Raw genomic sequence first — 26,826 nt, 5'->3', positions numbered from 1 at the left:
AGGAAGAAATGCCGATTATGGAAGAGAGAGTAGCGAGGAGGCAAGGGGACACGTGGTTTCGTATCTCTATTGTCCTCTTGTTCTTTTCTGGGGGCAGCAGTTAGCAGAATGGTATCGAGCAAGGGCTGTTCCTCCAGCCCAGCCCCACCACTGCCCCTGTGAGCTCAGTTGAGTGACTTGGTGTCTCTCTGGCTCAGTTTCATCACCTACAAAACATGGGGCTGATGACACGCCCTCCTGTGTTGTTGCAAGGTTTAAATACAAGCAGGGCCCTGGCGTGTGGTAGCCAATCACTCGACGTGCGGGAGCTGTTATCACTGGGTGTTGGCGGGACGGGCTTCATGCACTCTGCTCTGAGCCCGAGGAGGAGACTCTTCCCCGCTGAGCCTCTGTGTTATTCTGCCACGAGTAGGGGGCCAGCATGGTGGGCCCACCTTCTCCATAGCATAGGGTGGCCTCCTGGGTCCTGGCCTCCTGGACTCGCTGGGATTGGCTCTCCCGAGGATGAGGCGTGTCCGGGAACAGCATGTGTGCTCAGCTCCCCTGCTGCCACCTGTCTAGATGGGTGGGAACGGCTCAGTTCGGCTCTCAATTATCCAGGGATGGGCCTCCCGAGTTTTCTTTCTGATAAGGAGCCCTGTCTAATTGCCCGGGTCACCGGATCCTGGGAACGGAGCCTTGGGGATCAGGGCATTTCCTGAGTCACGGCTGTGGCTGTGGGTCCCAGGATGCCCCCAGCGCACTGCCCATGCTGTTATAGGCACCCTGCACCCTTTCTCCCACACAGCAAGGGGCCAGACAGGCAAACTGTGAGCAAAGTTATTTTATGACGAAATCAATTCAGTTCCCTTCAGCAAACATTTGACAAACATTCATTGTTCTAGGTGTATCTGATATTGCAGGCTAGTGTCATCTGGTTGAACCGGGCTCTTTGCCACTTTCTGATCCTTTGAGAGCTTCGCATCATCTTAACAAATAAATTCAAATTCCCCCAAATGCCTCGTTAGCTGTCTTTTAACTCCGTCATCCTTGCTCATGTCTTCCCTTCCACCCCGCTGCTCCTTGTTTGTACTCTGCTCCTGCTGTGGCCTCAGCCTGGAATACCTCCCCCAACCTGAGCCTGTCAGACTGGTGCTCGCCCTTGAAAGCTCTGTGTGGGGGCAGCCTTGTGCCCAAAGCCATGGCGAGGCCCCAGCGAGCATAAGCCCCATCCTGTCTTTCAGCACCAGCTCAGTCTCTTGGGTTTTATGTTTTCCTCTTGTTGTATCTGCCTGCCTTACTCCAAAGTGAGCTCCTTACCATTAAGGAACAATGTCTTCTGCTTGGACCTCCTGGCCCAGGGGTTGCTGGGAACAATTCCTTGGATGCAGGCAGGACTGTGTTGATGGATGGGCTAACTGAGGCTGTTTGAACTCTTAAAGAGAGGCGATGCAGAAGTACCCAAAGTCCCTGGACACAGCCTGAGGGGCTGGGTCGCCTGGGGCTGGGCCTGGCCTGTGAAGAGGGAAGGCCTCTCCATCTCACCCAGGGTCAGGGGCTGGGCTGTGACTCAAGGCAATAATAATAGTAATAAGGATGGAGATAATGATGATACAATGACAGTGACCATGAGTAGAGTCATCATTGTAAGGAGAGCTGACATTTAGTGAGCACAGACCTCGCACTGGGTGCTTTCATGTGTGTTAATTCACTCCATCCTCCCAACAACCTTGTGAGGTAGTTACTATTATTGTCCTCATTCTGCAGATCAGGAAATGGCAGCTTGGAGGGCTGAATTTAACTTGACACTCACACAGCCAGTCAGTGGGAAAACTGGGAGTCTGAACCCAGGTGGTCTGACTGTGGCACGGTAGTGACTCTGTTGATACTGGCCATGGGCAAAGGGAACCCTCCCTTACTGTCTGCTGCGCAGATTCAAGTGGGCAGGACCATGGGCACTAAAGCCCCCTTGGCCAGGATAGGTCTGTATCTGGTAGCCTAGAAATAGTGGGCACAGACTTTGTCCCTTACTTAAGAATTTTTTAAAGTTTTAAAACTGTAACCCATAGTCCCAACAACACGTGTGTGTGTTCAACACTTATTGTGTGCCTACCATATGCTGGGCACAGTACCATATGCTGGGGATACGATCGTGAGTGAATCAGACAAGAATGCCCGCCCTCAGGGAGCTTATGTTCTAGTAGAGGAGACAGCCAGTAAAATAAATAAAACATACAACGTGTCACGTGCTGATAAGGGCCACAGGGGAAAATAAAGCAGGCAAGGCAGATAGGGAGCCTCAGGGTGTCACTGTGGGCAGTTGTGGCCGTGGCAGCCTCGCTGGGAGATGACATATGATAAAGACCTGAAGGAGGTGAGAACAGGGCGGAGACTTGAACTGAACATGCAAAGGTCCTGAGGCAGGAGCAGAGCTGGCACATTCACAGTCCTGCAAGGAGACTGGTGTGACTGGAGCTGAGTCAGCGAGGGGAGAACAGTTGAAGATTCTACACACATGCATGTTTGATTCTGTATAGATAAAGCTCTACAGATCCAAACCAGAATTGTTGAAAACAATATCAAAAGTAATACCAAATGTGATTTTATTACTATTATAATTAAACATTAAAAATATTTCAAGTAAACAATTCATAAACAAAACAAAATGCTGCCTGGGAACCCTGTAATTGATTTCATGAGAACTGTGATTTGAAAACTGCTGATTTGGCTTCTGACTCAACTCCTGGATTTCCTTTGTTAATTCATCATCACGAAGCCAAGTGTCCCCATCCAGGCCCAAGAGTTCAGGGGCTCAAGTGACTTCCAGGAGGCAGTAGGGCTTAGTGGAGAGTATAGAATGGGAACTAAGGCCAATCTGGGTTCAAATCCAGCTCCCCACTTATTGGCTGTGGGTGCATCACTTCACCTCTCAAAACCTCTGTGGCCTCGTACAAAATGAGAGTGGTCGTGAGGCTTAAACAAGGAGCCACGTTGGGTGCATCTTAGCCAGAGTCTGTTTATCCTCGTCTGGGGAAGGAGCTTGTACCGCAGCCCACATCACTGCCCAGAGGAGTCCACCCCTGCCGATGTTGGCCTGTGGGGGCCCCGAAGCTCCCAGGAAGAGGGGCTGGACCCCTACCTCAGTGGCCTTGATCTGGTTGTCACCCGCCAGAGGAATCGGGGACGGATGGCAAGCTCTGGGTTCTGCTGCAGTCAAGCAGCTGAGGAAGGGGCTTCTTGAATTAGATACATTTGCAGCTAAAATGTTCTGCTCTGGAAGCCCCGGGTCACTGTGGGGGAGGGATGGGATCTTTCTAATCAGAGAGACTCCTAGAATCAGGTATGTCCATCTGTCCAGCTGTGGGTCTGTCCAGCTGTCTCTGTGCTCCATCCACCTCCCCACCCACTTATTTACTTATCCATCTGTGTACGCCTGCTGGGGCTGGGCCCACAGACGTGGACTAGACAGTCCTGTCTTTGAGGATCTGGGGCTGGGAGGGGACAGTGATTACAACAGCAGATGTCATTGTGTAACACAGACACCAGGCACTATGCCAAGTGCTCCATCTACCCCAGCAGTTCTCAACCAGGGGCAGTTTTGTCCCCCAGGGGACATCTGGCAATGTCTGCAGACATTTTTGGTTGTCATAGCTGGAGGGTACATCGTGGGTACACATCCTGTAGTGCCCTCACCACAGAGACCGCGCAGCCCCAGTGTCAGAAGTGCTGAGGCTGAGAAACCCTGACCCACATCTCGGGTCATGTGCTTACCAGCCTTATGAGTAAGGTGCTGTTTTATTCTCCAGATTACAGAGGAAAAACCCAAAGTTCAGACAGGACCAGCTGGGCCCAAAGCTCATGCTATAAATTGTATGATGTGAGCTGTGACATGATTGCTCAGGGCAGCCCAGGGAGGTGTGGTCAGCTTTGCAGACTGAAAACCAGGCCACACTGTCCTTGGGTTTTGGAGCGGGTTTGCGTGAGGTAGGAAGTTGGGCTTAATGAACACTTGAGGTGGCTCAGATTCTAGGAAAGAAGCCTCCTAGGGAAGGAGGCTGGGGGACTGCAGCTTGGTGAAATGGGTTGGAAGCGGAGGGCCTGTTACGCCTTTTAGCATAGAGAATCCATTTCTTCACTTGTTTAATGAAAGTTTCTGAGTTCTACATGTCAACTGGAAAAAAAAAAAGGCACAACCTGAAAATTGAGAATTCTGTTTTATCTAACAGACTTACTGAGGACTTAAGTCCAGGAGACACCCTCTCAGATAGCTCTGAGGGACCGCTCTGAAGAGGTCAGAGAGGAGCCGGGATATAAAGGAGTTTTTGCAACAAAATCCACGTAGTCAGAACATCAAAAGATTACTGGTAATTAAAGAAAACGGACACCTCAAGTTAATGAGTTTGGTGCTTTTCTGTGTATGGGAAGATACAAGAGTCTGGACTCATTGAAATCATTCCTTTGATACGCACCTCAGCTATCTGGGGCCAGTAGCCTGTTCTTTCCCATCCTGAGTCCCCTCAGGGTGCATGTTGCAGGGGTGGGGGGATGGGGCGGGGCTGCAGTGGCTGATGACCTGATGGCTGCAACATCCTTTGTTTACTGATATGGCAGGTGACATTCCTTATCCACATACCCCAGGCTGTTACACATTGTGCAGGAACAGATGAAGAAAACCAGAGGCTAAGACAGAGAAGAGATGCGGGCAGGGGGCCTCTGCTCCAGTCGAGGCTTGAGGGAGGTCAAGGCAGATCTGGCCATGAAGGGGATCTCCCAGGAGAGGGGAGCAGTGAGGGAGGGTGGGCAGACCTCCATGCTGGGAGTGTGGGGCCCCTATACCAGATAAAGCACAGCATACAGACCGAGCCCGTAATGTACAGACAGAAATGAACACGTGGAAATACACACGAAGGTGTGTGCCCCACATGCACGTGTGCAGATGCGTTAAAAGAAAATCCCATGCTTATAAAATAGGAAAATAGAAAACAAGAAGACGGAACACTCTTACATTCAAGTGCAGATGCAGACATGCTCACTTGGAAGATTGCTCCCTGCCCTCCGTCTACTGCCTACCTGCTAAGAGCCGCAACCTACTCCCTGGGCACACAGGGGGCCCAGGAGGGCCTCCTGGCCTGGGTGTGGGTTTAATCTTGTCTTTGGGACCTGCCCTCGCGCCCTCACTCAGAAGCTTAGCTGCTGCCCACTTCCCAGCCACCTCTCTTGACCAAACTCTGAGACCCTGCTGCCGGCTAACTCCTCCTCCCTTCCAGGAGATCGGCTGCTTCCTGGAGGCCCAAGCCCCTCCCCCGAGGCGGAGGATGACCCCGGAGAGACCTTTGAGTTTGACGACAGTGACGATGACGAGGACACCAGTGCTGGCCTGGGTGTCCCAGGCGCTCCTCCAGAGGAGGCAGACACCCCACTGATCCACTTGGACTCCGCCCCAGCCACTGGTAAGGTGTTCTGGGAGCCTGAGTTTTCCCATTTCCGGGCCTCCGGGCCTCTAGGGAGCTTAGGGCTGCGTGGAGGCTCTGGGCTCCCAGTGATGTCTCATGGCTCCTCTGCTGTCCCCAGAAAGCAGGATGGGAAGAGAGGCCATTGAGAAGAAGCCGCATTCCTTTGCTCCCCTTGGGAACTGGAGATTCCTAGCATTCCTGCAGCATCTGGTGCACTTTGGCATGTCATAAATTGGCGTGGCTGGCCCTCACTTGTGCTTCAGCGACAGTGGCTGCTCAGGGCTTGTGTCTCTGAAGCTCCCCCTCCCCCTGCAGCTTCTCCCAGGGAATCACACTAGCCAGAGCAGCAGCTTCTCAGAGGCTCCCCCTTCAGTCTGCCCTGGGGGCAGGAGGGCCCTGATAAGGCCGGTGTTAAATCACAGCTTCTGGGCTCTTTGATTCTGTCATTGGGAGGGATTGGGGACTGGACTAGCAGGAACTTCCTGTAGGGCTGGGGACAAGGGGCTCCTTGAAGAGCTGGGGGTGGGGGGACAGGCCTAGAGCAAGCTGGCCAACTGGTTCTTGTCGGAGCTGGGATGTGGGCCGTGGGGGGTGGGGGCGGGGGCAGGGCAGGTAGGACAGGTAAGGGAGTTTAATGATAGGGGAGAAGGAGGCAGGAACGCAGCAGGCACCAGGCTGGCCAGGCCCTGTCTCTGGTTCCCCCAGGGAGGCTGGGAAAGGGGGTGGGGACAGGCTGAGTCCTTCAGGCCAGCCGCTGGCCTGACAGGCGCTGCCTCTGCTCTTCTCCCGCAGACCCAGATCCAGCGGCCGCACCGCCCCAGACGCAGTAAGTGAGCCTCATTCCTTTGCTTTGGCGGCTGGAAAAAGAGGAGAGACTGGGCAGGAGGTGTGGGAAAGGGTAGTGCTGCGGCCAGGAGGGCTCAGGACAGGTCTTTGGCTGAGGAGGAACACATTTCAGGATCCCTGGGCCAGAAGGAAGAGGTCAGTCCCTGAAACGTGTTGATTTTCCCTTTATTTTTCCCACAAGCCTATGAAATAGAAAGCAGGCCTGGCTCCAGATCCTGGCTCTGTCCCTTGCCAGCTGTGCGGCTTGAAGGAGTCACATAAACTCTCCAAAGTCAGTCTGTTCATATGCAAAATGGAAACAATAAAGTCCCCACTCCATGGGGTTGTGGCTGGGAATTAAACAGCTCTCTGGGGTTCCACCACGCAGTGCCATCGCCGTTTGTTTTGCCAGTACCATTCCTTTTCCCCTTCTGTGACTGTTGTTGGGGACTCTGCCCTACTCCACTGGGAGCCTGTCTGAGGCAGGGCAGCCGAATGGCTGAAAGTCTGAATGTTGGGGTGACTGCCTGCGTTGGACTCTGGGCTGGGCCCTGGCCGTGGGTCCTCGTGTAAGTCCCAGTCTTCTAGGCTTTGGCTTTCTCATCTGTAAGATGGGCCACTGCTTCCTGCCTAGACAACTGAAGAACTCTTGGGTAAGACCTAGCAGACATCTAACCAAGGCAGTTACCTTTAGATCTGTTCCCTCTGGGGTCTCCGGCAAATGGGATGACGCATTTGGGGGTTGGGGACCATGACAGCTGACGCCTTTCAGAGCTTTGCTCATTGCAGCTCACTGCCTGGCTTTGGGGACCTGGGTGTTTAGGGAGTCCTCTCCTAAGGGAAGCCTTAATGGTGGGTCTAGGCTCTGGGACTTATGGCCTGGGTGCCTGGGTCCTGAATTAAAATCCTGCCTGCACAGGTCGGGGGAGGGGTGTGTGAGCCTCCCTTGGCTTTCCTGGAGTGAGCTGCATCCGGTGGCGAATTCTCAGGCAGCTGGAGGTCTGAGAGATGCAGATGGTGGCCCTGGGTCCCTGGAGCCAAGGCCGTTCTGGACTCAAATCAGGAGTCCTGATTGGTACTTACCTGCCTGCTGGAGAGGGTGGGCCCCAGGAGGGCTTCTGCTGGGCCTGCCTCCATAATTAAGGCCAGCAGTTCGGGCCAGGCTCTCCACCTGATTAGGGACCTGAAATGAATCAGCGGTTCTGCACCTGGGCTGGGGAGTCCCAAGATGGTTGTGATCTCCCAGGGATTACGTCCCTGTAGGGTGGGCCTTGGCTGAGCAAATGAGCATAAATTCACTGATGGAGAGAGGGGAGTGCTGTCCACACCGGGAAGCCACTGAGCAGGGTCAGGCGTGGGAAACAATGTGGGTGGGCATCGAGCAAGTGCACCCCTACCAGGAGTCTGGCTCTCGGATCTCTTGGGCCACCCTCCTGGAGAACCTCATTCCCTGACCTCAGGGTGAGGGGTGCAGGAGCCTGTGCCGTCTCTGCCTGCCTTCTCTCTGTGTATCCTGGGGACCTGGTGACTGTAGCCAGATCGTGTGTCTGGCTGGTGCCACACTGAGGCTTTGTCACAGTGGCCCCGAGCTGGTGCTGGACCCTGTCTGGATAGCTCAGTGTGGGCCAGTGTGGATCTGAGCTGCTTGTGAAGCTCCCCGAGCCCCAGTTTCCTCATCTGTAAGAGGGAAATAATATCTACCTCTAACCGTTATGAGGAGTAAGTGAGGCTGGTCGAGGGAAGCACTAAACACCCACATCATGTTTGCTTCTGCTCCCACCACCCGGTCGGTTTGGTTTCCACTGTGGTGGGGCTGAAGATGGCGGGCCCAGCGCCTCTGACTCCTAGGCGGGGCCTGGCTGCCAGGCCCGCGTCTCACCGCCAACAGGTGCAAATAAGCATCAGCTTCTGAGTTCGCTTAGAGGGGCGTTGCTGTGACGTGGGCCCGTTGCAGAACATGAGCATAGCAGGGGTCCCAAGAGACCTCCATTCCAGCCCCTTAATGTTACAGATGGAGAAACTGAGATGCTGGCGGCCTCCTGACTCCTTGTCCAGCGTCTCCGCATTACTCCCAGCTTTGTTCTCTCCCCTCCAGCTCTCCGTTTACTTAAGTTCCAGCTCCTTCTCCAGTTGGTGAATTTCCACTCTGGAGTCCTGTGGGAGAAGAATCAGTCCAGATCACTTTCCCTCTCCTTTCCTTCTTGATTTTCTTTCTTTCTTTCTTTTTCTTTTTTTTAACTTCCCGAAGGTAGTCACTAAGCACATGTTGCTTTTGAAAAAACAAATCTCCAAGTGGAGGACATTTCACCTCTTCTCACTGCATTTCCTCCGCTGTCCCCTGCAGGCTTGAAGTGGCCTTGGGCTTTGCCTGGCTGTCTACCTGGCCTCCAGAGAGACAGGAGCTGCCTGACTTGAGGCCCCTGAGGCACAGTTGGAATCATTGCCCAGACTCGGGCAGAGCTGCAGCCTCCAAGTGACCTCACTCTCATCAGGGCTCTCGTCTCCAGCTGGGGGAGGGAAAGAGGCAGGGCCAGTCCTTGTCCCCACTTCCCAGCTGGTGAGCGGCCCAGGCAGGAGCGTCTTGGGTAAAGTGAGGGCTGGAGACCGGGTCTTTGAGGGCCCAGGAGCTCGGGCTCTGAGTCACAGAGAGCTGGTTTCAGGTCTTGCCTGTTATGTACTAGCTGTGTGTCATCGGGCAGGTTGCTGCCTGTTCTGAGCCTCACTTTCTTAATCAGTAAAGTAGAGCTAATAAATCTGCTTCCTTGCAGGGATCTGCGAGCTGCACATAAGTTAGCATTTACCTGGTGCTGAGTCTGGCTGGCACACGCTGGCCATTCCAAGTGTATTTGCTGTTGTCATTCTGGTTTAGATTTGGTGGGAGAGGGAGCTGGTTGGGCTCTGTACCTGGGTAGTCAGGCAGTTCTGGATTGGATCCAGCTTTCTCTGACCAGCTGCCCCACCTCTCTGCATCTGTACTGGGGCCCGGCCGGTGGCTATGAGGACACTGAGGCTGATGTGTGTCCCAGGTGACCTTGATGGGGGCACTGGGTCCATCTCTGGCTTTGAGGCCTGTGTAGGTGGGGTTGCCCAGAGGAGGCGGCCAGGCTGCTGTGGGGTAAACAGAGTTGCTGGCATTGCTGTGTTGTGCCGAGGCCCATGGGGTGATTTCGGGTCAGGCCCCCCTGCTGAACGAACCCAAGGAGTGAGATCTCGTCCGTCCTGCTGCTGGGCGAGAGAACCTCCAGGTGCTCAGCCAGCTGCTGCCGCTTTCTCTTTCCTCAACAGGACATATTATCAGGTAACAACAACAACAACAACAGATAATAATAATAATAATAATAATAATAGTAGTAGTAGTAGTAGTAGTAATAATAATAATAGTAATAATAATAATAATAGTAATAATAACGACTGTGTGTACTGCATACCAGGCACCAAGCTAAATGCCCAGTCCCATTTAGGTCTCCCATCATTAGGAGGAAGACACTGTCATTACCCAGGACACAGGTGGGGAAGTCAAGGCTCAGGGAGGGTAGGTGGCCAGGGTTCCATATAGGTAGTACACATTCATTCACCAGACTAGAAGCAGGGCCTCCCCGACCGGAGGCCGAGTGTTTGGCCGTTATGCTGCCCTCCAGGAATGCTCTGGGGACTCTGGGTCCAAGCTCAGGACCTCAGACTTTTGCTCACGCTGGGGCATGTGGCCTGCTCCATTTGAATGATCCCCTTCTGTGAATGTTTACTGGGGTAAGAGCTTTGCCTGCTATGAGATCTAACTTTGCCTCTCAGCTCTTGGGAGAATAGTTTCCAAGCTGTCTCTGGAATGTTCCACAGACCCCACCTGGGGAGCCAAGCAGAGTGGCCTCGGCACTGCCTGTGTGTGATTCTGGGGGAGGCCCCTTCCCTTGAAATGGGGCAGAGTGAAAGCAGCCCCCTCCCCCCCTCCCCGGACAGAGGTCTCGTGATGGTAGAGCGGTGTGGAAGTGTGTCTCCCCACCTGCAGGATGGCTCCATGGGGGCAGGGATTTTTTTTGGTGAGGGAGGGGGGGTATTTTGTTCCCTGCTGTGTTCTCACGACTCAGCAGGCACAGGGTGAGTGCTGAAGTCTTCCCGTTGAACAAACGATGGGTCTTGATGGACAGAAGGACGAGTGGTGTCTGAAAGGCGACTTTCAGTGTCACCATGAAAATGATGAGAAAACACACAATATAGAAATGGAATCTCTGAACCCGGGATCTGATTCGGGCAGCCGACAGGGGCCAGGACAGAGGCCAGTGGGGGGTTGAGTGGCTGATTCGGTGATGCCGATGGGGCCGGCTGCCATTTCCTGAGCCACACGCGGTGCTAGTGCTTCCTGCACATGATCTTGTCTCCTCTGTACCACGCAGCCCTAAGAGGTGGGGCTACTGATGCTGCCCATTTTGTAGATGAGAAACTGAGGCTGAAAGAGTGGAAGTAGTTTGCCCGAGATTTTGCAGAGCTGGTAAATGGCAGGGCTGGAGCTCGACCCATTTGACTCTGCAGCCATCCATCGGTTGGAGCTGTCAGGGTTGTCCTTTCTGGCGGACCTTGAAGCCTGTGCACTCACGGCTACCCTGTGCGCCCTGTGCTCGCTGGGAAACAAGAACGTGTAGGTTGCCGGCTCCCTGTGTTTTCCCGGACTCAGGCCGTACCTCTCGCCTCCGAGGGCACCGGGCCCTCTGGACTTGTTTGTTTTTCTGCCCATCCCCACGGGCCCCCTGCGGCCTTGGCATTTCCTTTTGGGTCAGGCCTTTGGCTCCTGGCCCGGCTTCAGGGACTCTCTGTGGATCTCCGGAGGTACCTGTCCTGCCCCTTTCTGGGCTTCTCCACACAAGATGGACTGTGTTGCCCACTGGCCAGCATCTCTTGCCTGGGCCTGGACCGAGAGGAAAGCAGGTGGGCAGCTGGATTCCTGGAAGGGCCAAGGAGACCCATCCTCCCTGGACACTTCAGGGAGAGAGAGGATCAGGTCAGGCTCGGGGAAGCCGCATTTGAACAGAAGGGAAAGGCCTGCCTGCAGCCTGGCCATGGCCTGTGGCTTCTAAGGCGTGAGGTGTGGGGAGCACGGAGCCTCTTGGGAGGGGCAGCTCGGCAAGACTAGAGTATCCTCTGACCCCGGGAAGAAATGGAGCCGTCCTGCAAGGTTGCAGACTCAGTCTGGAATTGTCTGGCATCCCAAGCTTGTCCCTAACCTGCTGTTTCCTCAAATCCAGAACATTCATATCCTTCTGTGTCCTGACCTGCAGGGTCTGCATGGGCCTTGGGCCTGGGAGAGGCCGGCTTCCCTCAGTGGAGTCCCTCATGGAAGGGTCAGGGGGACCAGGCCCCTTTTTACCATTAAAGACCTCCTTCTGGCCCCTTGCCAGTCCCGACATTGGAAAAGCTGTATTTTTGTTTTTGGCTTTCCTTTTTTCCATCCCTGGTTACAGGGGGTTACCACCTCGGAGCCATGGCCTTGGGATCACAGGCCCTTTGAGTACCCAGGATGAAGGCCACACTGTCCCTGGCCTGTAAAAGATTCCCTGGTTCACATTCACCACACCGAGTCCCCTTTCGGGAGGGTGTGAAGTCTGTCCCTGGATCCCCGCAGTGACAGGACGCTGCCTTACACATCTTTCATCCCAGTGCCTGGCACAAAGAAGGTTACTAATAGTTCTTTAAACTGCATGGACTTTGCAGTTTATGTAGCCCTTTCCACACACATCTCATTTTGATTTGCACAACTGTGGTGGGCAGATTAAAGACCCCCCCTCAAAGATTTCTGTGTCCTAATCCCCAGAACCTGTGAACGTGTTACCTTATACCACAAAGGGACTTTGCAGATGCGATTAAGGTAAGGGTCTTGAGACGGGGAGGTTATCCTGGATTATTTGGGTGAGCTCAGTGGAATCACAAGGGTCTTGTAAGAGGGAGGCTGGGTGAGCCAGAGTCAGGGATTGAAAGATGCTGCGGCTGGTTTTGAAGATGGAGGAGGGGCCACAAGCCAAGGCTGCTTCCAGAAGCTGGAACAAGACAAGGAAACAGATTCTCCCCAGGAGCCCCCAAACAGAGCTCAGCCCTGCCAACACCTTGCTTTCGTCCTAGTGATACCCAGTTTGGACTTCTGACCTCTGCAGCTCTGAGATAATACGTTTGTGTTGTTTGAAGTTTGGGGTAATTTGTCCCAGCGGCAGTGGGAGACTGACACAGCAGCCCTGGAAGGAGGGAATTATTATGGGGCCTGTTGTACAGACCCAGAGAGGTGCAGTCGCTGGTCTGCGGGGGCTGGGCTGGCAGGTGGGGGTGCCTGGGCTCAAAGCTGGAAGGTAGGGGCTCTGTTTGTGCTTTCTCGTCAGCCCCCGGCCCACCCAGGCCAGCGTTCTGCTGACTGGCTGGGAGTCCCCCTGCCCTGCATCTCTGTCCTTCATCCTTCTGTCCTGCACATCTTTGCTGAGTGCCAGGTACTGCGGTGATCCGAGGGGGACAGTCCCTGCCCTCGGGGGCTGACATTTTGTGCCTGGGTGTGTGTATGGGCTCTGTAGCCAGATAATAATGGCCTGCACGTATTCTGCACTTATTATTCTCCAGGCCCTGTTCTAAGGGCCTCACCCACCGCGTCTCATTAATCCTCATGACACTCTCAGGTGGGTGCCACCATAATCCTCATTTTATAGGCACAGAGAGGCCACATTGTCAGCCTTAGTTCACAGAGCCGAGATGAGGCAGAGCCAAGGTTGAACCCAGCCGGCTTCCAGACCCAGTGTTCTGACCTCTGCCCTCCTGCCTCCCACTTAGATCTGATTTGGATCCCATCCACCCGCCCTCCACATCAACTTCATGACCCAAGACCCGTTCCTTGTCTGATCTGCCTAACCTGCCCTTTCATCTCTGTAAAGCGGAGACTAAATGAGATGGGAGGACCGGATGCTCTGTCAGCGAGCTGCTCACTGTCCCCAAAGGGTGTGTGTCTGTGTAAGGCGGGACCCCATGCTGGCCAATCCATTGCCCAGTGATTCTGGGGATGTGTTTTCCTTTTTTTTTTTTTTTTTGTAAATAGTCATGCATGTTTATTGTAGAAAATTTGGAAAGTACAGGAAATGATAGGCTAAAAGCCGCCTTTAATTTTCCCATTGTATGTTCCTGTCTAACTTCTTTGCTTTGCAGATATACAAGTATACATATGTTATATATATACTTTTTTATAGAACTGTGGTTTTATTCACATGCTGTTTCACGGGTCACCTTTTGACTTAATTACATGTGATGGGCATTTTCCCATGGGAACCTATATTCAGCAACACCCCATCAGTCTTATTGCTGGGGGTACAGTGCCCGTCCAGGGTTTGACCGACAAACCTGGGACCCTTAAGATCTCAGGGAGCAAGGCGTGTGCACCAAGGAGCCGAAGGCCAAGGCCAAGGCGGGGTCTGGGTCAGCATCTGCAGCTGTGGGGCCAGCTCACGTGTTCAGATCTTCCCCTGGGGGCTTGATGCTCACTCCTCCTGAGGACGGTGATAGAGAGACCTGGTCAGGGGCCCCTCAGGGGCTCCTCAGACTTCCCTGGGGGCTCCTCAGCACTCCCCTCATTCAGTAGTTGGACTTGTGACCACGTGGGGGATGGCACAGGACAAACAGGCCGGGGCCCAGAACCCTTCTGTATGTGAGGGGTGGCCGGGCTGCAGCGGGAAGAGGTGAATGCACATAGCGACCCTGTAACTGGAGGAGGGGTGGAGGGGGCGGAGGGTGGAGGGGAGCAGGGCACCAGGGGGATTTTTTGTGTGCCAGACCCTCGTGTGCTAAGTATTTTACCAGCCTTCTTTGTTTACTCCTTCCCAGAACCCTAAGAGGGAGGAATTGTTGCCCATTTCACAGATGTGGAAACTGAGGCGTAGAGAAGCGCCAAGTGCGCTCCCTGTATTATCTCAATTAATCCTCACAGCAGGAAGTAGAAGCAATTATTCACCCTGTTCCACAGCAGCTAGAGGACGTTAAACCACTGTGTCTGCAGCCAAGTGGCAGAGCTGCAGTCTTATCCCAGGTCTGTTGGCTCTGGAGTGTCTGTCTCTTCCCACCTTAAGCTCGTGATCCCCGGTTCTCAACTCTGGCTGCACATCAGAGCCAGCAAGGAGCTCTCAAAACACCGGTATCTGGTCTCCTCCCAACCCACGGGGCAGAGTCCAGAGTAGCTGGCGCAGCAGCCCTGGGCCTGTGTCTCTGAGGAGCTTCCCAGGTAACTGCAGCGCCTGCTGCTTTGGGTCCTCCGACCAGATGCTCTTCAGGGTCCTTCTGGCTTTAATGTGCCGTACGAACTAGAAAGTGGCCAGGGCTGAAAAGAAATCTGGCAGCAGGCTTAAACTGGGCTTGATGTTTTTGCCCTTCTTCTGGATCTCTTAGATTTGGGGACAGGGGAAGTGGTGCTGGTGGGGGGTTCCTGGAGGCGGGTGACTCTCTGAGTCAGGCTGTCCTGGGCGGGCTCTGCTGTCACAGCCCCCTCTGTGTGCTGCAGATTGGGTTTTACTCAAGGCCTTATAAGGCTCGTGTTACTCTGGTTGTTTCAATTCCCAAAGGTGGAATTCTTTGCTCTTTCATATTTTTCATACCTTGTCCTGGAAAAGGCGCCAGGAATGCCCAGTGCATGTGTGTGTGCACAGCCAGCCTGGGATCCTCAGACCGTTCTGATTTGAGGGGTCCTCTCCCTGACTGTGCACGCTGTGTACCCTCTGGGAAGGGACCTTGTGGAATCTGCTGAGCAGCTGGGCCCAGCAGCAGCAAGGATGGGGGCACTGCCGTTGTCTGGAGTGGGGCTTCTTGTCTTTAAAATAGACCGGGGAGGGGCATCCATCATCACTGAGTGTCCACTGTGTGCCAGGGTTGACGGAATGAGAGATCAGGGAAGAGCTGAGCTGGTCCTTGCTGTCACAGGGCACCCACTCCCCTCTCGTCCCTGGAGAGAGAGGAGGTGGGCGCAGAAGTTGCTTTTAGCTCTGTGGCGGCCTCCCAGTGGACTTGACCTAAGTCCAACAGGTGTACACTGTCGTCGGGGGCCTGGGAGAGCCCTTCTGTCATTTCTGCCCCCTCTTTTCCACCCAGTTCTTTGCTCTCTGGTCCTCCCCAGGGGCTCTTTCCTTTGTGTGCAGACGGCAGTGGCTCCACCTTGTAAGACTGGTGCCATCTCAGTGGCTGGCCTTTCTCACCTGTGTAAGCTGAGAGGCATTGGAAGTGCGGGAAGCTCAGATAAGGGTGAGATAATTGGCCTCTTACTGCTATTTATGGCTCTTTTATTATCTGAAACCTTTGGGGAGGCCCCAGAAGGCGTGTTTGCTCACAGGGAGAATCAGACTTTCCAGGCAAGCAGCAGCTGGGAGAGGCTGCCCCTAGGTGGGCGCAGGATGGGTCAGTGGCCTCGGCAGGCAGCCAGAAGGGCCGGGGAGGGAGGAGGCACCCCCAGCTTATTTCTTGCTATGCCCTCTTCCTCCGTTGCCTGGGGTCGGGGGGTCTTCCCCGTCTCGTCTGCCTGGGGAGCGCCTGCTGCAGTCTGGGGGCGGCAGAGCTGGCGTCAAGAGCCAGGCTTTGTAGGCAAATTGCAGCTCTGCTGCTTGCTGGCCAGGTGATTTGGGGCAAGGCACTTGCCTGTTCTGGACCTCACTTTCCTCATCTGTAAAATGGTCATAATAAGACACACACTTTCCTCAAGCATTCAGCATAGCACCGGGCTCAGAGTAGACATCAGCCCAGTGCAGGGCAGGGGGGTGGTGGTTTCCAGCCAAGCCTGGGAAGACCTGTGCACCCACAGGCACTGGCCTCTTCCCTCCCCTGGGGCTCCGGCTCTCTCTGCCTTGCCTCAGCCAGGGGGCAGTGGGGGTGGGCTTGAAGGGGACTTCGCTCTGCTGCGTGACCCCCATGGCCCTGCCCGGGAAGCCAGGGCCCTACCTGGGCAGTGGCTCAGTTACATTACCTAAAATGAAATAAAATGAAGAATTAAGTTTCTAGTCACACAAGTTCCACTAGCCACCCTCCAAGTGCTCAGTAGCCACACGTGGGCTCACCCGATAGCATGGCCATTTCCGTTGTTACAGTCGTCCGTGCTCTGTCACCTGAAACACAGTCAGAAGAGCCCAGCTTGCAGGCCCAGTAAGCTGGTTTCACAATCTGGCTCTGCCACTCATGGGCCCTGTGATCTTGGGCAGGTTCCTCTGTCTGCCACCTGCGGAGCAAGGATGTGTTACTGGGAAGGTGAGGCCAAGAGCTCGCTCACCGGAGGTGTTCCACACCTGCCTCTCCTCCCTCCTCGCCCCCTCGTCGCTCCCCCTCCTTCTCCCTCTGGCTCCTCCCCCTCCTCCTCCCCTACCCCGTCCCACTAAGGGCTCGGGTGCTGGCAAGTTCAAGTCAATTCTTGGCAACAGTAGCCGCTGCCTTGGACAGTTGAAGTCCTCTACTCTCTGGATTGGCAGATGTGGCTTTTTTTTTTTTTTTGAGCATGGGCTTAAAAAAAACCCAAACAGAAACTTTGACCTTAGGCTAGTTTTAGATTGTAAAGGTAGCACATAGAGTTCCGTATACCCCCTCACCACCCTGTTTTCCCCACTGTTAACGTCTCACACGACCACAGGACTTTTGTCAAAATGGAGAAACTAGTGTTAGTACATCCCCATTCTCTGAACTCCTGCCTTTACCTGGATTTCACCAGTTTTTCTACTTATGTCCCTATTCTGTCCTGGGATCCGATCCAGGGCCCATGTGGCACTCAGTTGTCATTTTGTCTGCTCCGGTCTGTCAGTCTCTCGTTTTTCCCATTTTTTTCATGATCTGGAGAGTGTTAAGGAGTAATGGGTAGGTATTTTATAGAATGCCTTCCCCTCCCCTAATCTGGGTTTGTTTGGTGTTTTTCTCGTGATTAGCCCAGAGTCATGGGTTTGGGTTAAGAATCCCACCAAGGTGAGGCACCTTTCTCAGGGGACATGATATCTGCAGAACATCACTGGGGACGCTCACTTGATCACTCAGTGAAGGTGGTGTCTGCTCTGTTTCCACTGCTTTCCCTTTGCTCCTCTGCTCCCAGGAAGCTCGTTTCTGAGTGCAGCCTGTCCTCAAGCATTTGTGGGGACTAAGCTCAGCCTTTTGTGCATGATCTTGTGAGCTTCCAGGTCCTTGTGTCTCAGAGGCAGGGCCCCCCAGCCCTGGCCTCCATTTCGTGTGTGGAGAATGGGGACATGGAGATTCCCACTGAGTCAGCCCTGGAGGATGAAGGACAGGTTACTCTTGCTTAGAGAACACTTGATCCTTATCACTCAAGACTGTGAATACGTATGACCTTTATGTTTTTGTAAAGCAGCAGGTGGGCCTTACAATTCCTTCTAAAGGTGAGGAGACTGAGAGGGAAAGGGGCTTGTTCAAGGCAACCCAGCCGTGGCCACCCCAGCCCTTCTGACTCACAGCCTTGGGGGTGACTGGCCCTGTCATCTGGTGAGGGCTGCCTGAGGCTTCAAGGAACAGTTGTCTGTCCTCTGGGCTCACTGGCCCTGTTTCTCGGCCCACAGGGGGCCAGCTGTGGTGAGCAATGGGGAGGCAGTGGACGCAGCTTTCTCTGGGGTCCGGCGCTCCGGCTGGAAGCGGAAGAGCTCCCGTCGCAGTAAGTTCCCCCCCCAACCCTAGGAGGCCAGTGTCAGGATCGCCTCCCCTTTTCCAGGCCAAGAGAGCCAAGTGGGCTCACACGAGCTGAGGGGTTGTCCTTGATGGGTGGCAGCTCTTAGGTGACCGGCCACTGCCCACACTTGAGCGTTGCCTCCTCTGCTGCCTGATGAGAGCCCAGGTCCAGGGGTGGGGGTGGATCGCACATTCAGCTGTTCATCTGGTCCCCAAATCCTTCTGAAGCTCCTGCAGCAGGCCAGGGTGATCTGGGCAGTGGGTGCACCCTGGTGACCAAGACAAGGTCCCTCTGGGAGCCGAAGCAGACACATAGGTGGGCAGTCACCTTGCAGAGGGCTGGTACTGGGATGGGGAGGTGGGAATTGGGAGAACCCATGAATCCCGAAGGCACAGCGAAGGAGCAGGGGACAGGGGGCGGCCTGTGCCAGGGCCCGAGGACAAGGGGATGCCTGGCGCCTGGGAGGCATTGAGCCTCAGTGTGGTGGGGGGTGGGTCTGAGGGGTGAGCGGGGTGAGGTGGGGCCTCAGAGACCGTGATATCTCAAAGGTGACAGGGAATCATGAGAGGCCACGAGAGAGCCATGTGGCCATGTTTGCTTTTCAGTCCCCTCAGTCCCCTCAGTCCCCTCAGTGTGGGATGGGGGTGACTCTGTGGGTGGGCTGGAGGCTGTCCACAAGAAGGAGGCTGATGGCCAGCGCTGGAGAGAGGTGGGCAGGTCTGAGAGCCATGTGGGAAGTTGGGTGGGGGTGTGTGGCTCCGACAGGGCTCGGGGGTCCTGGGGCCACAGGAAGCCCTGCAGTTAGGACAGTGGGGTCTGCCGAGTCCAACTGGTCCCATCTTCACTGAGGGCCTGAGGGGCAAGGACAGCCTTCCATCAGGGGTGGGGACTGGTTTTCCAAACCCTAGCTCAGCAGGGGCCCCCGCCCACAAAGAGGGCAGAGACTGGGCACACAATTTCAGAGCATGTGGTGGTGGGGAGACCTCGTTACATCTTCTACCTCGGGGGCTGCTAACGTGGGCAGGGTGTGCTCTCTGCCCTGCTCGTGGCTCCCCAGCAAAATGTTAGGGGTTGATGGGCTCATTTGCTGAATTTTCCACCAATCAGGACCCCGCTGGCTGAGTTTTGGGGGCTCTCCTTAACCCCACTCTCTAATCCATTCCCCCCACTCTGTACCGTTTCTTCTACTCACCAGGGCTGCATTGCCCTCCCTCCACTGGGTGGGAGGTGGCTCCCTTCAGAGTAGTCCTGGGGGCCTGAGTGACTGAAGAGGCTTCTAGGCCCCAGGGCACAGGTGCTGGGTCTGCTTCATGTCCCCGCAGGTGCCACCAGCCAGATGGGCAGGCCTGCGGGTGGCAGGGAGGGGGGTGGGGTGTGCTGCAGTCACTAAGAGGGCGCCTTGGAGGGGCTGGGGGGCGGGAAGAGGCAGTGAAAGCCGGGTCTGCCCTCGGAGAGCAGTGGCAGGCAGGGGCTCCCTAGGGGCTGGGCTGCAGGATGCTGGCCCAGCTGAACCGCGGGGATGCAGGCGGAGGAGCTGCCAGCTGGTGCGGTCCTGCTGTCAGTCTGGCAGCCGCCTCCTGCTGGGGCTGCCACAGCCTCGTTTGTGCTCTTTTCCTCTCCCTTCTCTCCCAGTCGACCGGTTTACTTTCCCCGCCCTGGAAGAAGATGTGATTTACGACGACGTCCCCTGCGAGAACCTGGACGCCCATCAACCCGGTAAAACCTCTTCCGCGCGGCCCACTTCTCCCGGGACTGGTGGGGTGGGAGGGCGGGGCCTGGGGAGGGTCTTCTTCTTCCACTTCCTCTCTGGCCCCACCCAGTCTGGGGCCCCTCCTTCTGGCTTTAAAACCACCGGGTGATCCCGGGAGAGTTGGGAGCTGGCTGAGGGCGGGGCCAGGCTAGAGCTGGGGAAGCGTTAGAGCTTCGGGAGCAGAGGGATCCTGGGCTGTGGTCCCCAGGCAAGTCATTCACCTCTCCAAGCCTCCATTCCTCCTGAAAATGGGTTACTAGCCCGGGCTTTCCAGGGCTGTGGGGCTGACAGCTTGTGAAAGCTGAATGGTGAAACGGAGAAAGCCTGGGAAAGCCTGGACCCTGCTGGGGGGAAAGGCCCACGGTGGGCTGGGAAGGCAGGGAGATTGTGGCCACAGTGGGGACACAGGGAGGAGGAGGGCCAGTCTTGCTGGACCTGCAGGCCCCATATACCCACTTTGTTGGAGGGAGGGCTCCCCAGGGAGGGGGCTGTTTAATATACATTCACAGTAAGAGCCCTCTTTACTTGAACATGATCTTCATGTTCTTCTCTTCATGTTTTGTCTCATGTAATCTGCTTCCAAACTTTGACTTAGGGTATTACTTTCTTATTTTCACACAAGGAAACCGAAGAGGTGGGGCTGGGATTTGAACCTGGGTCACTCTGACTCCAAGTCCAGTGCTCTGTCCCCTACCCCCAAAAGGACTTGGGTGGTGTTTTATGACAAATGAAGCACATTTACTCCCCCTTTTCAGCCAACCCTGTGAGGCCGGTAGGGCAGGGCTTATAGCTCCAGTTGATGGTCACATCAGAGAGGTTAAGCCACCAGCCCCAGGTCACACAGCTAGAATTTGAAGAGACAACTGCTTGACTCTGCTTTTTCTATTACATTGTTCTGTCTGCCTTCAGGGGTTCCCCATGTAGTGGGGGAAACAGCTCCTGCATTTGAGGATCTCCTAGGCCGATGGAGTGGCTATAACCATCCCTGGGCAGCATATAGTCCAACGGGAGAGACACACAGACAACACAGTGAGGCCTTCGGACCCCCAGAGACACACTCCTGACGCCTGTCCCAGGAACAGGGACAGGTGGGCCAGTGATACACAAATCCCTTTAGCAAGTTCTGATGAGCTTGGAGCCCACTCCTGCTTGTAGCTCATGTGATTCCAGGAGAGATGGGAAAAGATGGCTGCAGGAAGGTCCTGGAGCCGGGAGATCTGAGTGGCCTCTGGCCATTATTTGACGCCTTTGGGCTGTTCTCCCACCTGAATCAAATCAAACTACCAATAACGTGGTCCCAGTCTTCACCGGGCACCGTCGTGTCCCCAGGGTGTGGGAATATGGCATGCCCTGTGGTTTACCCTAAGATGGGTAACAGCGGGTGGCCTGGGAGTTGGCTCTGAGCCTGTAGATTGAGGATCAGGACCCCTGCCCTGAGAACCCCATCCTCAGGCTCTGGGAGGATTGAGGCTGACCCTCAGCAGGTGCCCCACACGAGGAACACTGTTGTTGTTAGCATTACACCTGCCAGGGCCCGGCACTGACCTGCGTGGCCCATGGGCTCAGTGGATGCTCTGTGGGGAGGTTGTCAGTGAGGTGCAGGCCCTGCGGGCCAGTGGGCACTCACAGCCCTGGGTTAGAATCCTGGGGGCTCAGGGCTCTGTACTTTGGGCCTTGGCTTCTTCATATGAAGTCAGAATATCCTGACCTCACAGGACTTTGGGGAGGGTGGCACCAGAGAACTTTGGCTTAATCTCTCTGGCTCTAGTCGATGTATCTGTAAAATGGGGCAATAACAGCTTCCTCTGTGGGCTGTTGTGAGGATGCTGTGGGGTAATGGATGTGGGGCAGTGAGCGGGTGGTGGCAAGTGCTTTAGAAAGGGGGCCAAGATCTTGAGCACTAGTGAAGCCCAAGGCCCCAGGAGGCAGGGGGTCGGGACCAGACTGTTGTGAGGCCCCTGAAGGCTGAGGAGTTGGCGCAGGCTCAGGAGGCAGTGTGGTGAATGGATGGAGCCCCCTCCCCACTCACTGCCTGGCTGTGGGCAAGCCGTGTGTCTGCTCTGGGCCCCTTTCCTCATCTGTCTTATGGGAGGGGTGATAACCTGCACCCTGCTGACCCCACAGGGCTGCTGGGAGAATCTAGTGAGACGTGGCCTGTAGATGAAAGTGGGTGGGGGGCCGGTGGCCCTTGACGGAAGGGGAGGTAGGCAATTGAGATGCCGCGCGAGTCTTCCTCGGGGGCAGCCCCAAGAATGGGGCTCTGCCCCTTGGCTCCCAGGTCACTGGGCCTTCGCTGCAGTGATAGGACAATCAGTGCAGCATTGTAAAAAGGTCACAGCCTGGTCACCAGCTGCTCTCATCCCTGGAGATATTAGTCACTATTATTTTTTGCTTAAAAATAACCCCGTGCTCCCTCCTGATCCTGGGCCCTGAGTCTCCAGCTAAGCCCCAGTGGGTCTGTTTTGCTCTTTGGCCGACAATCTCTCCAGACCTCCCTTACCCCCCAGCTTTCCGGTGGGGGGGAAGGTGGGGGCTTTGGGTCATCAGCGCAGTGACACCCGAGCCCACCCAGTGCCCCCACGAGTAACGATCCGCTGCCCTTTGCTGAGAGCCTGACCACGTGTCAGGCTCTGTGCTGAGAGCTTTCTGTGTGTATATTTTATTTACTCCACCTTTCAGCGTATCACCATCCCCATTGTGCAGAGAGGTTTCTGAGCAGATTTTTTTCTTAACCCTTCCCAGTACTACATTTCTTGTGTGTTGACAAAAAGCATTTTCACAGCCCAGGAAGTGAAGCCCAGGGGGTGAAGGTGAGGCAGTGGAGCTGGGGCTGGGCTGGGACCCCTGTGTTCTGGCCCCGGGAGAGTGGCTTTTCTACCTCAGTCTGAAGGCAGCGTCTCAAAGCCGACTTGACTGGGACCCCAAGAGTGCCTGGCCCTGGTGGCATTTGTTCCTCCAGGCCAGTGGACTCTCTGTTTTCAGTCCAAGGCATTTCCTGTGGGGCTGCGGAAAATCAGGGAACGCGCCTGATCACTGGGCCAGGCACGCCCCCTACTGGACCATCCTGGACCCTCACGGGAACTCAGATTTGGGGTGAGGGAGCTAACTCACTGAGGGCTCCATTTTACCCCCAAGGATGCTGAGGCCAGACCTGAGGGCTTGAGTCAGGATTTGGTTGTAGATCTTCTTTTTTCCACGAAAAAATGCTGAAGAGGCTCAGAGTGAGCACTCAGATCCTAGAAGGGGGATGCCAATAGTGGGAGGAAGTTACTGAGCTTCCTGTGTGCCTGGCCCATTTCTTGGGCTTTTCTGCATTTTCCATGTCCTCCTCACCCTCTGGGGTGGATGTCGTGTTGTCCTTGCCTCCTTCTTATGGGAGGAAGTGGAGCCGGAGGCCCAGGGCCAGGACCTCATTCACTACTTCACGCCCACCCCTCACCCCCGCCTGCCTGGGTTCAGAAGCTGGGTCTGGCAGACTTGGCCTCAGGACCTGCACTCACCTGCCCTGTCTTTTGGCCGGCAGGGGCGGAGAAGAACCTGCTCTATGAGGATGTGCACCGGGACGGGGCGCCCCGGGAGGCCGAGGACCTAGGCTGGAGCTCCAGCGAGTTTGAGAGCTACAGCGAGGACTCGGGGGAGGAGGCCAAGCCGGAGGCGGAGCCCACCAAGCACCGAGTGTCCTTCCAGCCCAAGGTGAGGGGGCCGGGGGCGTCTCTTACCCCAGCCAGGGCACCCGCAAGTGGGGTGGTGAGGGCCAGGCCTGAGACGCGTATCCAAACGTCAGTGACTCCCACGAATGTGCGGTGAGAGAGAGAGAAGTGGCCCAAGTAGTCTGGAGACAGGAAATGACCCACCTGTGTCGCTGATTGGCCGTGGAGAGCCCTCAACCTGGGATGGGCGTGGTTAGTGCCTGCCTGCGGCCGACCCGGCAGCTGATGACGATGCTCACGGGCTCAGATCTGGCTTCGGAATCCTCCTCAGCACAGTGTGTGGGCAGCCCGACCAACCATTAGAGTTGACACTGGGATCAAATCAACTTTATCTCCTTGCCCTGCAGGATGCTTCTTAGACCAGTCCTAGACCCACACAGCCCTCTGCCCTGGGGAGCTGAGCAAGCAGGCTAAGACAGAGCTGCCCGGTAGACTTCTTTCCAAAGCCTTTCCAAGTGCCATCCATGCAGTAGTTGCTTCTGGTGTTTCTGCCTGGAACAGGGCTCATTCTGCTGATTTTGTGGAGGGAGCCACGGAAGCCGAGAGGAGGATGGATTGTCTTGTTCCCCCTTTTCTGTGTCAGCCTTCCTCATCCCATTTGTTCTGGAGAAGCCCAGAAGGCAGAGTGTATCCATGCTTAGATTTGGGACCAGAGGTGACTGGGTCCCTCTCAGGTTCCTCTTAAAAGACACAGACAGGCAAACGGGCTCAACCTGTCAGCGAGTCCTGCCTGAAGGTGAGGCAGGGAGCAGGCAGGGGCCCCAGGCCCGGGCTGGGATTACAAGGGCCTCTTGCCCCTTTCCGAGTCTGGGGATTCCCTCTGGGAGTGGGGTGCAGGCAAGAGCAGCACCCACAGCTTAGAGTCTTCAGACAGACTTTCCCCAGATAAAGGTGGGCTCCCCACGTCCTTGGGAAGCCCAGGGGCTGAGCAGGCCTCCTTGGGGTGGGCCCCCATGGATGGGGCCACGGAAAACAACCTGGATGTCTGGCAAAAAAACTAAGCATCTGTGACACCTACGGTGTGTCCAGGCTGTATCTTAGGGTGTGGGCTGGGGTACCTGGGAACAGGAAGACCCAGTTCTGGCTCAGGGAACCTTTACAGTCCAGGAAGATACCGAAGATGGAACAATTTGTCAAAACTGTGGGAAAAGATGCCTTTCTGTAAACCTGAGCCTGTGTGCCGATGGCCGCCTGCCTGACCCAGGTGGGATTTGATGGGTCTAATCACGGAAGGCTTCCGAGAAAGGTGGGCTGGGAGTTGGGGTGCAGGACCCAGAGAAGATGGGAAAGGTGTCTCCAGTTGGAGGAAGGGCCCAGGTGAAAGTCCGGGAACAGACTCATTCCTGCTTCTGTCCTTGGAGGGGGAGACGCGGTCTAGTTTGGGGAGAGAGGGGACTCTGGTTATGAAGCCCCCACGCCCTCTGTACCCTGTAGCCTCTTGATAGGAGGGTAGGACTTGTGCATCTCAGCCAGACTCTGGAGAGTGCGAGCAGGTGGGACTCCAGGCCTGGGTCCCCCTTGTTCTCAGTCTCTAGCTGTCCCTCCTGATCCCCCATGACCACTTTCCCGGCCCCTGCCCTCTTGCTGGGGACCGGGAGGGAACCGTTGTTACCTCTCTGGGCAGGATGCAGGGGATGCTGAATTGGGCTCTCCAGTGGTGGTCCTTAGACTTGCATGGGCGTTAGGATCACGTGGGTAGTTGGTGGAAATCACAGATGCCAGGGCCTCACTCCCAGGTTCAGGGTTTGGGTGGGGCCTGGCAATCTGCTTTTTAACAGCGCTCTGTCCCCAGGACACTCTGAGAAATGCTAGGCTGGCCTTCACCTTGGCCCAGCCCCCAGGGTGGGGTCTCTGGGGGCTGCCTGTGGACTTAACATCCCTCACATCCTCAAGCTGGGGGCTTGGGACTCTCAGCAGATAAACGATGTGGCAGAGTCCTTGGAATTTCTAACCATGAGGGCTTTTTCTCCAGCCATGGGCCAAGGCCCACCTGCTCCCCGAGTAGCAGGCTCCCAGGGAGAAGGGAATGTAGAAGGGCCTTTCCTCTGGCACCCACCTTGGCCCAGAAAACCCCTCCCAGCCCTGCCTGCGGGGCCCTGCCCTCCTGAGCTGCTTAGGGTGCATCTGCTCCCACACCTCATGCTGCAGCAGCTGCGTGTTGCCGGGGCCTCCACTGCTGGGCTGTGTTGTCTGCGGGGACACTGGGCAGCAGAGATCTGGGGAAGTGCTGTGTCCCGTGCTGAGCGTCTGACCGCGGGCCTGGCACCCTGCGCAGCTGCAGGAGAACCAGTGGGGCCCCTCCTGCAGGTGTCTGGCCAGGCCACCCCTCAACGGGCAAATTTTTGCCAAAGAGAGGGACTGAGGTGTCTGTAGAGGGACAGATGTAAGCAGGAGCCTGGTCCTGGTTAACAAGGGCCTGCTGGCTGCTGCCCACAGTCAGTGGGAGGTTTTTTCCCAGCTGTGGGATGGGCTACATCGAGCGTTTCCATCCGATTGTGATCTCTTCGTAGTTAAGGTCACCGGACCCGGCTGGCCAGAGGCCTGGGCAGCAAGGCCAGCTATGACCTCAGCTTGTTTGCACTGATCTGGTCAATTCCATGGTTGACCTGTGATCCCAGTTCTTCTGACCCTGAGAGAGGCAGAGCCCAGGGCCTTTATGAGTTTGTCGTGTCAGTCTTATTACAGATGAAACAGAATTCCAGCTTTTTTGAGAGTCTGAGTAACAGCTCCCTGACCTGCTGCTTTGCATAACAACCGTGAACACTTGCCCAGTGTGCTACAGCTTACAGAGCAGTTTCATTTATTTTCCCCCAATACCCTGGAGTGCTTGGTATGATTTGCTCTAAGAGTCTCCTTTTGTTGATCAGAGAGCCTCAGTGACAGAAGCTCAGAGAGGTTAAATAATGTGGTGAGGGCCGCACAGCCCGTAAGTGGTAGAGCCGCAACTCAGCATCTCATATAATTTGAAAGAAAATACCTTGTCCATCCATCTGTCCATCCATCCATCCGTCCATCCATCCATCCATCCAACCAACTGTCCATTCACTCAACAAATACCGAGCACTCATCGCTTAAAAGATGGTGTAGTGATAGCTTTTATTGTTTGGAACACTCAGCGAAGCTCTGGGCCTTACCTGCTCTGACCATTTAATCTTCTCAGTGACACTGTGAAGCTGTAATTATGGCCCCGTTAGCAGTGAGGAAGCTGTAATTCAGGCAAAGAGACTTTTGTGGCTGGTAAGCAGGGAGTGGTGATTTGAACGCAGGCCCACCTGCCTCCAGAGCTCACGCTTTGCCCTCTGCTCGTCTGCTTTCCTGCAAGTAGTCCCCGTCCTGGTCTTCTGTGTATTTTACCAAATAGCACGATCGCACATACAGTTGATGCGTTTGAATGTCTGTCTGTTCTGCCAACTGTCCCGTCCGACTGTCCATTTGTCTTCCCAGATAGTATGTCAGCCAATCAGC

General features: G+C 55.4%; 1 protein-coding gene across 6 annotated transcripts in view; it reads left to right on the top strand.

Moving 5' to 3' along the window:
* ARHGEF10L (Rho guanine nucleotide exchange factor 10 like) overlaps positions 1-26,826 on the top strand; it is a 150,777-nt gene that overhangs the window by 51,050 nt on the left and 72,901 nt on the right. For all 6 annotated transcript variants that reach the window (XR_012511433.1, XR_012511432.1, XM_010957461.3 and 3 more), the window contains exons 3-7: positions 5,247-5,429; positions 6,225-6,258; positions 17,795-17,886; positions 19,534-19,617; positions 23,175-23,344. Coding sequence is in view for 4 of the 6 variants with exons in the window: in XM_010957461.3 (XP_010955763.1) it covers positions 5,247-5,429; positions 6,225-6,258; positions 17,795-17,886; positions 19,534-19,617; positions 23,175-23,344 (563 nt within the window). In the remaining 2 variants the exon portion in view is untranslated. The remainder of the gene's footprint in view (positions 1-5,246; positions 5,430-6,224; positions 6,259-17,794; positions 17,887-19,533; positions 19,618-23,174; positions 23,345-26,826) is intronic.

Source organism: Camelus bactrianus, chromosome 13 (genome assembly GCF_048773025.1).
Source record: "Camelus bactrianus isolate YW-2024 breed Bactrian camel chromosome 13, ASM4877302v1, whole genome shotgun sequence".
In the NCBI taxonomy this organism is placed as follows: Eukaryota; Metazoa; Chordata; class Mammalia; order Artiodactyla; family Camelidae; genus Camelus; species Camelus bactrianus.
This window is presented reverse-complemented; position numbering and strand designations above follow the sequence as displayed.